The following is a 12,257-nucleotide window of genomic DNA, read 5'->3' on the forward strand; positions in this document are numbered from 1 at the left end:
GAATGCTCATTGCAGCATTATCCATAGCAGCCAAAATTGGAAACCCTAATGTCTGTTACCTGGTGAATGAGTAACAAAATCTAGTATATTCGTACAATGGAACACTATTCAGCAATTAAAAAAAAAGAACAAAATACTAAAACAGCTACAACATGGATGAACCTCAAAACATTGTGTTAAGTTAAAGAAGTCAGACATACAAGATCATATAGTGTATGATTCCATTTATATGAAATGTCCAGTAAAGGCAAATCTATAGAGAAAGTAGATGAGTGGTTTTCTAGTGCTGGTGGTAAGAAAGGGGATTAACTATAAATGAGCAAAAGGAATCTTATTGGGATGATGAAAATACTCTAAAACTAGATTATGGTGATGATTGCATAACCTGATAAGTTTACTTAATTCACTGAACTGTGTACTTAAATTTTGTCAATTTCAAGGTTTATAAGTTATGTATCAATAAAATTGTTTAAAAAAATGCATCTGAGCTTCCAAGACCTTAATAAAAATTTACAGCCTTGGAATTTCAGCAGTCTTGCCTCTCTCTAATTCTAAGAGTGTAAGTTGTGTATCATAGGAGAACATTTCAGACCCAAAAATATTTACCTCTCCCAAAAACTCCAGAAGAATTACTATGAATTTAACTTCTACAGTTTTGTCTTACCTGTTTGATGCTTACTTTTAAAAAGATACTATTCTTAATTGACCCATAATAATTGCATATATTTCTGGAGAACAGTGTGGTATTTTAACACATGTATACAATGTGTAATGAGTGAGTCAGGGTAACTGGCATATCCATCACCTCAAACATTTATGATTTATTTGTGTTGAGAACATTCAAAATCCTTTCTTGTAGCTATTCGAAAATATTCAATTTTCCAGAGATATTTCAAATAAAAAAAGAAAATACACAATAAACTATTGGGCTTTTTTTTGAGACAGGGTCTTGCTCTGTTGCCCAGGCTAGAGTGCAGTGTGCAATCATGGCTCACTGCATCCTCCACTTCCCAGGCTCAGGCAATCCTCCTGCCTTAGCCTCCCTGGTAGCTGGAACCCCAGGAGCCACCATCACACCCAGCTAATTTTTAAAAATTATTATTTGTAGAGACGGGGGTCTCCCTATTTTGCCAACGCTGGTCTCGAACTCCTGGCCTCAAGTGATTCTCCTGCCTTGATCTGCCAAAGTGCTGGGATTACAGCCATGAGCCACGGTGTCTGGCCATAAATTACTGTTAACCATATTGCCTCTACAGTGTTATAGAACAACAAAACTTATTCCTCTTATGTAACTATAATTTTTGGTCAGATGCTAAAGGGAAACAATTGAAGTGTGTACAATTTGTGGTAATAGCCTAATTGGAAGTGTAAGGAATTTTATTCTAACATTGCATTTAATCCTGATTTTCCCTCTTCATGTGCATGCAGGACTATTCCCTGATATAACCAGGCCCTTTAAAAAGTCATTTGATGTCAAGCATGGAGTGGTAAGCCCAACATTTCTCAGCAATCTCTTACCTGTAGAGAGCTTAAATTATTGTACACTGCATATTATTCATTAAAAAAACAAAAGGGGTTAAATTTTTAAAAAACAATATTCACCAAACATTTATTCCTGAGTGCTTATTTTGTGTGTGGCTTTCTATTAGGTGATAGGAACGCAACAATAACCAAGGTTACGAATTGTGAACAACTGATGATACTGTATTTTTATTATCATCACCAACTTTTCCTCTTTTCCTTGCAGAGGAAAAATTATATATAATATACTGGCAGTTAAAAATAACTTTTCTCTGGCTGTAAACATTCAAATAATACAGAGTAACAAAGTAAAGATTATCTGAAATCTTCCCCCAGGAACAATCACCATTTTCATTTCAGTGAACATCCTTATAAATGTCTCTCTATACTTATGTATACATAAGGATACATGCATACACACAGTATATTGATGAGATCACACTGGACACTGTCCTCTGTAACCTGCTTTTATCCCTCAATATTTTCATGGACATCTTTCAGTGTTAATCAACATAATTATTTGTTACGATTTTTAATGGATACATAATATTTTATTAACTGACTCCATTACAATTTTAAAATATGCCATAGGCCGGGCATGGTGGCTCATGCCTGTAATCCCAGCGCTTTGGGAGGCCGAGACAGGTGGATCACCTGAGGTCAGGAGTTTGAGACCAGCCTGACCAACATAGTGAAACCCCATCTCTACTAAAAAAAAAAAAATACAAAATTAGCCGGGCATGATGGTGCATGCCTGTAATCCCAGAGGCTTGGGACGCTGAGGCAGGAGAGTTGCTTGAACCCGGGAAGTGGATGTTGCAGTGAGCTGAGATCATGCCACTGCCCTGCAGCCTGGGCAACGAGAGTGAAACTCCACCTACAAAAAAAAGTATATATATATACATAATATATATTATATATTATATACATAATATATATTATATATTATATACATAATATATATTATATATTATATACATAATATATATTATATATTATATACATAATATATATTATATATTATATACATAATATATATTATATATTATATACATAATATATATTATATATTATATACATAATATATATTATATATTATATACATAATATATATTATATATTATATACATAATATATATTATATATTATATACATAATATATATTATATATTATATACATAATATATATTATATATTATATACATAATATATATTATATATTATATACATAATATATATTATATATTATATACATAATATATATTATATATTATATACATAATATATATTATATATTATATACATAATATATATTATATATTATATACATAATATATATTATATATTATATACATAATATATATTATATATTATATACATAATATATATTATATATTATATACATAATATATATTATATATTATATACATAATATATATTATATATTATATACATAATATATATTATATATTATATACATAATATATACATATTATATATTATATACATAATATATACATATTATATATTATATACATAATATATACATATTATATATTATATACATAATATATACATATTATATATTATATATTATATACATATTATATATTATATACATAATATATATTATATACATAATATATATTATATACATAATATATATTATATACATAATATATATTATATATTATATACATAATATATATTATATACATAATATATATTATATATTATATACATAATATATATTATATACATAATATATATTATATACATAATATATATTATATACATAATATATATTATATACATAATATATATTATATACATAATATATATTATATACATAATATATATTATATACATAATATATATTATATACATAATATATATTATATATTATATACATAATATATATTATATATTATATACATAATATATATTATATATTATATACATAATATATATTATATACATAATATATATTATATACTATATACATAATATATACTATATACATAATATATATTATATATTATATACATAATATATATTATATATTATATACATAATATATATTATATATTATATACATAATATATATTATATGTTATATACATAATATATATTATATGTTATATACATAATATATATTATATATTATATACATAATATATATTATATATTATATACATAATATATAATATATATTATATACATAATATATATTATATATTATATACATAATATATATTATATATTATATACATAATATATATTATATATTATATACATAATATATAATATATATTATATACATAATATATAATATATATTTATATACATTTTATATATTATATATATATATTTTATATATACACACACACACACATATGCCATATAAGGAGGCATTTAAGGTTTTCTAATTTATAACTACTGTAACCAATGCTGTGATCAATTTGAATATACGTTTTTGTAGCTGTAAAATCCTCTCTTCAGGGTACGTTCCCATAAGAAGAATTCTTGGGTCGAAAGTACACTTATTTTACAAATGGCCAAACTGCCTTCCCGAAAACTGGCCTCGTGCCCCAGTAGTGCGTGAGAGTGCCTGTTTTCCTATATCCTCTCTAACATTAGCTTTAAAATATAATCTTGATGTTTTCCAACTTGACAGATGAAGATAGTTCAATTTTCTTTTAATTTCATTTCTTTGATTATTAGTGAAGTCAAGCATCTCCTATGTTTATTCATCATTCATAGTTCTTTCATGAATTGTAATTGATTCTCACTATTTGTGATTATATTTTGTAAAATCACCATGAATACTGAATTAAGGAATACTGAACCATTGTTCCTAAAGGAAATATAAGGTTAGATTCCTGGGAGCCTCCAGTCACAACATCTTTGTCGACTGATCAATATATAATTTTGTTTTTATGTATATTTCTGTTTAAAGACACTTAATTTAATATATGAACTCATGGCTAACAGCACTATAACTAATGCTAGAATGGAGCTTAATTAATTTGCAAATAAATTTTAGCAAGTAGGTGAATTTGCAAACACAGATTCATGAATAATTATATTTGAATGATAATGATAGTATATTTCCTTTATCCATTTTCCTACTAGGGTGTTTAGCTTTTTCTTATTGATTTGTATATGGTATTTTCATATTAGGATTGTTCTCTTTTGTCATATTTTACTGTTATTGTTTGTTATTACAGTGGTGGCTTTTTCTTTTTCTTTTTTTTTGAGACAGGGTCTTGCTATGTTGCCCTGGCTGGCTTTGAACTCCTGGGCTTAAACAATCTCCTGCCTCAGCCTCCCGAGTGGCTGAGACTACACTGCACTCACAGTGGTGGCTTTTGACAGCAGTATCAGTGCTTTCTGAATGCAGGGGTGGGGAGGAACAATGTTGGGAAAATGAATTTTATTAGATTTCTATTATTATGAAAGTGGTTGGTATTTATTTCTATCTCTCCTTTTTATAGGCACATCAAATTTGGGATTTTGGTGATGGTTTTCCGACACCTCCAAATTATGGAAAATACTGTAAGTCCCATCCTAAACTACTACTTTATATCCATTTTCTGGCCTTTATTTTAATCGTGGTCATGTGATTTTTTTTTTTTTTTTTGAGATGGAGTCTCGCACTCTCCCAGGCTGAGGTGCAGTGGCGCGATCTCGGCTCACTGCAAGCTCCGCCTCCCACGTTCACGCCATTCTCTTGCCTCAGCCTCCCCAGTAGCTGGGTCTACCGGCGCCCGCCACCACACCCGGCTAATTTTTTGTATTTTTAGTAGAGACGGGGTTTCACCATGTTAGCCAGGATGGTCTCGATCTTCCGACCTTGTGATCCTCCCTTCTCGGCCTCCCAAAGTGCTGGGATTACAGGCGTGAGCCACCACGCCCGGCCCTTTCATGTGATATTTTCATACCTTTTGCATTTCTGCTTCCTTCCTCCTGGCACCCACATTGTTACATCATTTTATCTCTCCTAACAATACAAAAGGTAGGATGCAGAAGTAACAGGAGGGAGAAATGCAAGAGGCATTTGCCACTCATGCTGGTGGCAGAGGAGGGGGCTGTGTATGTGAAGCTTTCGATCTATTGATTTAAAACAAGGTTTGGGAATGTCAGGAAATTTCACTTATGGTTGACTCTGTTTATCGCAAACACTCACACATTGGCTATCTCTTCACCCTAGGTGTGAGACCTAAAAAGTCAGCACAGGAGGCCCTGATAAACTACAGTCGACGAGGGAAAGGTGTCCTAAAGCATGTAAGAATCTTTTTACTTGCCATGCAACAGTGGATCTGTGGGGTAGTCAGGAAGCGGGGTTCTGAGTGTCTCTACATGGCAGCAGGGGTGGTGGCCTGTGTATGTTTAGAGTTGGTATAAAAGTATTCCCTAAGTTACAATCAGGCAAAAAGCGGAGCTGTTCTCATAAGATAAAGTCTTTCTTAAAGCATCATGAAGAGTTTCTTGGGTGGATCTCTCCACAGCTGTTTTGGAAACAAGCCCCTAAGAGGTTTACAGCAGTTGGAATTTCTATTGTACTGTCCAGATTTTCATCGGTGAGTTGCTGGGTTCTGCCTGTTGTGAAAAAGAGAGTTCTCAGATAGTCCTGCCCTGCTGCATATCTACCCTGGTTGCCCAGTGGCTGGAGTTTCCCTCCTTATGTGCCCGTCCTGCCACCCAGCATCTATGGTCCCTGCTTCCCCGATATGACCCTCCAGACCAGGGATTCTCTCCTTCCTGATTAGACTTTCTCAAACCCCAGGGCTTTTAAACAGATTGTTAAAATGGGGTTCTTTTTATGTCTTAAAAGTTCTGGCAGACATTCTTAGAGAGTAAGTTGAAAGAAAGAATAAAAACTGGTTTTTGCACAGAAGTTACAACTATTTTTGCTATTCTATTACTTTATTAAGATTTCTCTTTAACTTAAAAAAAACTCAGACTCATCCTAAGTAATTATGTTTATTATACCATGGGTTTGATATGCTCGTTATGTGTGTTAAAAAAAAAAAAACCCTGACCATTAATATAAAAAATGTTATACAAGTACTACCTAACAGTATCACAAGAACCACCAGTTATACATACATTTCACTTTCACTTGGAAATGCTGGTCTTTGGACATTAACTAGCAGATATGATATATTTCGCTAATGGGAGAGGGTTGGATGACCCACGCTGGTTCCCAGGCAACCAGTCTATTTTAATGATGCTCTTCCAAAAACGGTGCAGTTTTTCTCAACTTTTCTGCTTAGGACCTGATAATGTTCCCAGGGAGCATTTCAAACATGGAAAGCCAGTGCAGTGGCAGACTGTGGAGGGAGTTGTTTGGGGGCATTTGTAGCTGCGTGGTCCCCTGAAAGTTATATTGTGTGGTCAACCAGGGACATCCCTTCACTGTAGGGTTGATGCCTCCTTCTAGGAAGGGTAGATGATTTCCTGAAAGTACATTTACTGAAAGCTGGCCTCTTGGGAGTTGCTTGGGAGAATCATTAACTATTGTTAAATAAATAAATCCCTCTTGCCTACATGGAGTTGTACTGGTGCCAAGCAATTCCATTGCCAATCAGTGTCTGCAGCTGTTCTGGGGAACAGCTGCTTCTCTCTGTAAGGTGCTTCCCCAACCCCTCCCAGAAAGGGAATTCTCTATACTCAAAGTAGCCGCTTTTAAGTCAACCATTCCCAACAAATAAATGACATTAATCCTGCTCTTGTTTTTGTGGTGCAATAACAGACTAAAAGTACATGCACGTGCACACACACACACCACACAATTAATATGGGGCACATATTTGGAAAACCTTGGACCTAGAGTCCTGACCAAAAAAATAAATCAAGACTTTTTATTTATGAGACAAGACAAATCTTTTTTTTTTTTTTTGAGACAGAGTTTCACTCTTGTTGCCCAGGCTGGAGTGCAATGGCGTGATCTTGGCTCACTGCAACCTCCATCTCCTGGGTTCAAGCAATTCTCCTGCCTCAGCCTCCCGAGTAACTGGGATTACAGGTGTGTGCCACCACACCCAACTAATTTTTGTATTTTTAGTAGAGACAGGGTTTCACTGTGTTGGCCAGGCTGGTCTCGAACTCCTGACCTCAGGTGATCTGCCCACCTCGGCCTCCCAAACTGCTGGGATTACAGGCGTGAGCCACCATGCCCGGCCGAGACAAGGAAAATCTTAATATTTTTAAATATATATAGTTTGGAGGAGAACAAGCACTGAGATATATAAATGCCCAATTTCCTGCATCAAAGCAATAAGTAGAGATTGAATGAAATTTTCAACGATCATTAACACTATTTTTAGTTTCGAAAGTATTTGCTTGCTGGGTAGTGCTTTTGGTAATCATTCTCTAAATATTTATATTCCTGTGTCCTATCTTGAAGAAGTTCCTGATGGAAACTGGAAAGCAGAGCATTCACATCCAGGAATGTGGGAACTAAAGGAATTAGGGAAACCTGGAAAGAATTTTACCAGAGAAGCAGTGGGGGCCGGTTAGGGATTGCAAGAGTTCCTGCCCTTTTTCTCTCCCACTTTATTAATCTGGCCTTCCTAACAGAGACACAATATATTAAACAGGAAGGTTAAGAGAGATGGAAGAAAATGCAGGATCAATCCCATCTCCTGCTCATGAATGATGTCTGGTTTGGAAGAGACCATTTAATTCCCAATTCTGTGGAAAAGTGACCTTTGCGGATGAGCGAGTGTTGACAACCAGGCCATTTTTCTCCAGCTTCATGGACGGTGCGATTCTGAAAGCAAGGTTTGCTCATCTGAGGATTCAGAAGCTGATCGATACTCCGATTATGGTTGGGGAGGACCCTCATCGCCATTTAACTGAGTTGGAAAATGAAGCCACAATGCTGGAGGCGTGGAGTTTGCTTAATAAACAACTTTGAGGTATGGGGCCCTCCCAACATCCCCCCCCCCCCCCGCCCCGCCCAGGAACGTCTGGACCCTGGCAGGTTGGCTTTCTGGGACAATTCCATTGGCTTCATTTCTCAGTTTTTTCCCTTTTTAATTGGTGGAGAGAGACAAAAGTTTTTATAATCTTTATTAAATTTTCCTTTTTAAATAAATACTTGGGACCACATTTCTCTGCTAGAACCACAGAAATGCTGCTGCGGCCCCGACCGTCGAGGGCTCCGGCGTCACAGAGCCTGTCCCTTGTATCTGGGAGCCCCGGGGAAGGCGCAGGGGCGTGAGAAAGGCTCTTTGTATTCAGAGCGGTCACCCAGCAGAGCCGGAGCCTTCCACCGCCAGGTTTTCCTCCGCGCAAGGCGCCGCCGGGAAGCGAATTGGCTCTGACAGTCGCGGGGGCGGGGGCGGCCTCAGACGCGGCGGGCGCGCGAGCTCAGGGGCGGAGTCGTGGCCCTCCCGTCCCGGCTCCCTCGGTAGGCTGCCTGCGCCCCCAAAGCCGCGCCCACGGCCCGCCCACCCGCCGCCTGCCCCTCCCCTCCCCGGTCCGCCTCTTCCCGCTCCTCCCGGCCCGCCCGAGCGGCCGTCTCCTTCTTCCTCCACGGCCCACCTCTTCTCCCCCACGATCCTCCTCCCCTAGCGTCCACAGGCCGCCTCCGCCGCCTACGACCCTCCTCCTGCTGATTCCCCCCCCCCACCGCCCGCCTCGTCGCCCCCGCGGAGCGCGCGGGAGGGAGGGACCGGGAGCGGCAGGGGCTGCACATGACCTGGGGCGCGGGAAGGAGCCCGCTGCCGTCTAGGCCCTTGAGGCCCCGGCAGCCGCCGACTTCTGAGGAAAAGCAGAACGGTGTTTGGTTTACTAAAGTAGCCGCCTCCTACCACTCTTCCTCCCCAGCCCCGCTTTCTGCTCCCCACACCCCCTTCCGTTTACTCCTAGTTACCAAGACCATCCTTCTCTTAGGATTTCTGTTAAATAGAAAATACAATTAAAAGTCGCAGCACCACCCCTGCCTCCCGCCCCACAAACTCCTAGTGATTATTTTTGTCTCTTAGCCCTAGGTTGGGTTAAATACATTCCCCGGGAGCCATCTGGTCTGATTCCCGGCAACCTTCATATGGTTTCCATTAAGCTCTCCAAAAGCATGCATTGAAAAGGCAGCCCTGTAGCCACTTAGGAACCTCCGGAGTTTTGCCCTGGCCAGCCCCGGTAGACATCCCAGGCAGAAGGAGAGAAAGGCCTCTGTTTAGGTTCCGAGTCTAGTACCTCATGATCCTGGTTTTAATCTCTAATTTCTTGGCTTTTCCTGGTCCAAGAAAATACCGTTCTCCAAGGTAATGGTTATCATTAATTCATCATTTGTTTTTTACTATACGCAGAGGATAGCTGATTAGAATTCTGTTTTAATTCTAAAAATGAAGGCTAACAGCTTTACAGATAGGTTGCAACAGTAACCTGGCCACACAAGTTCAATTTGACCAGCAACATTGGTATGGTGGGGTCTACACCTTCTCGCCTGTCTGTCCACCATTCCTTAACCCCCAAAAGGCAAAGAACAAATGTTTGCTTGTGGAAACACATTCCCTCACACGTGGGTTGGGGCTTGTGTCCAAGAAAAAGGGAACCGGCAGGTTCATAGACTCAGAGTGTTGTAACTAGAGTGTTCCTTAGGATTGATCCGAGATGTATATCCATTGATTGAGGACACTCAGAAAGTGGAGGGGCTTCGGGAAGGTCACATGGCTGATGAGTACAGTACTGCGGCCTAATTTGGGGATGGGAGGGTGGGGAAGAGACCTGGGCATCAAGAGCTTTATCATATACAGCAAGGAAGATTGTGGTCAAACCAATTCATTAGTGGTACATCCTGAATCTCTCCAGTCCCTCAGCCGCAGTCCCATCTCTGTCCTGCTCTGTGCCTCCCTGTTTGCGGAGTTAGAGCCCCTTGCTTTTCTTCCTGTTTCCCCACTCCCGCCCTGACCGTGTGATTTTTATTTGGGTTTTAAAAATGAAACCAGGTGCTGCATAAAACAAAAGCAAAGTAATAACAAGGAAAGACTAGCCAACGCCTGAGGAATGTGCTGAGTTTTATGACTCAGGCTGTCCTGGCAAAGAGCTTGGACTGACAGCGAGAGGTGGGTGGCACGGAGCACAGACCATACATGGCAGCCCTGGCCTCCCCAGATAGGCATGGTCAAGGCAGCCTGTGACTCATTTCACAAAACCAGAGACTCTTGTTCTTTATGGAGCAAGACTTCCCGGAGGCTAGAGCAGGATGATCGTCAACTTTTCTCCTTAGAGCCGGTTCAGTCTGATAAAGCAGGGGCCACCCCAGACTTTGGAGGGGAAGAGAGCCCAGGCACAAGGCCATCCCTGGGAAAGAAACAGGCTTGATGCACTTGGGCGAGGGCTTTGGCGCAGTGAGGAGATGAATAACATGGAAGTTGCAACGTGACATGAAAATTAGCATGTATTGTAGTGGAGACAATGGCTTGAGAGTTCCAGGTCGGGGATTGCCACAGTGCCTTGGAGAAGGGGACTGTTGGAGTGCTCCTAAGCCTGGAGGAGGTGTTTGCTCCTCCTGAGTGCATGGAGCACAGGAAAAGATTGTCAGATGCCAGTAGGGTTTCCGAGGTGCCATTCCTCATGCAATCAGGAAGAGTAACTATGGGCCAAAGTAGTAGACTTTGCATAAACACCCAGAGAGCCACCCAGGCACACATCCTCACATTGTGAGAATTCTTTTCAAATGAGCATAGTAATGGGATGAGTGTACATTTTTTCGGTTACTAAGAGACAAACTGGGAGAGTGAGAATGCAAAGGAGAATGTCTCTCCTAGCAGAGGTGGTGGGAGGGGTTGGAATTTGGGTGACAAGGATCTGTTTGTGCCGCCTTCATTACACAGGCCTGAGTGGAATGGGACTGATAGGGCTTCTTCTGGTTTCTGCTTCTGGTTTCTTCTTCCCAGAGAAGGCTGTCACTTTTTGAATGAGAATGAACTTTGACTGGCATAAATGAGGACTTCGTGCAGCAGCCCCATGGAACAGGGACTTGTTTTTCCTTATCTTCTTTCTCTTTTTCTTTTCCTTTCCATGGAATACCCATTGAAAAGCTATGGTGACTATTCCATAATTGCAGGCAAAGCTCTGCTTAACTTGTTCCTTAAAGTCTACTTACCTGGAAAAATAAAGTCTTTTAAGGACGATGACTTCATAAATATTTATAGTGGGAACAGGCATCACTCTGGTTCTGCGAGAGAATGGGCTCATTCAATTTTATTTATGATGTGACACTTGGGTGAGTGACATCCGTCATCTGGGTCAGCCCTACACTCTGTTCCAGCGAAGCATGTTTATGGAGTGATTATGCCTGCAAATATTTGCTATATTTAGGCCCTCTCCTCCCCTAACCCCCTCTTAGACTTCTTAAGTCCCCAAACCAGCAAAAAGCCAAGCTATGGTCTGGAAGGTTTGAACCCTAATGACAAGGCACAGGGGCTTGAACACGTGCTGTAGAAGGATTTGACGAACTGGGAGGCAATTAGAGTGGGAACACTGTTATTATAGCATTCCTATATTCAGGAGTGTTTGCTGGTCCTGTGTCTAGCAGGTGAGCGCTCTCAGCTAGGCATGAGGAGTTTTGACAGGTGACGAGCACAGCCCTGAGTGACGAATGCAGAAGGATGCTTTTGAAACTCTTTCCTTCCCAGGGAGCTTTCTCTGGACAGGATTTCACAGGCCCTCAGATCTGTCACCATGCACCCTGGGGCTTTAGGGGCAGGACCTGATAGGGA

At 39.1% G+C, this 12,257-nt stretch overlaps 1 protein-coding gene across 5 annotated transcripts in view; it reads left to right on the top strand.

Moving 5' to 3' along the window:
• C3H4orf51 (chromosome 3 C4orf51 homolog) overlaps positions 1–12,257 on the top strand; it is a 95,513-nt gene that overhangs the window by 38,814 nt on the left and 44,442 nt on the right. For 3 of the 5 annotated variants that reach the window (XM_063705593.1, XM_055385609.2, XM_055385607.2), the window contains exons 3-6: positions 1,429–1,487; positions 5,019–5,079; positions 5,735–5,808; positions 8,281–8,447. In XM_063705593.1, coding sequence (XP_063561663.1) covers positions 1,429–1,487; positions 5,019–5,079; positions 5,735–5,808; positions 8,281–8,388 — 302 coding nt within the window. In that variant the 3' untranslated portion in view covers positions 8,389–8,447. The other 2 variants (XM_055385610.2, XM_055385606.2) reach the window with 2 other exon arrangements.

The sequence above is a fragment of the Gorilla gorilla genome, chromosome 3 (assembly GCF_029281585.2).
Source record: "Gorilla gorilla gorilla isolate KB3781 chromosome 3, NHGRI_mGorGor1-v2.1_pri, whole genome shotgun sequence".
In the NCBI taxonomy this organism is placed as follows: Eukaryota; Metazoa; Chordata; class Mammalia; order Primates; family Hominidae; genus Gorilla; species Gorilla gorilla.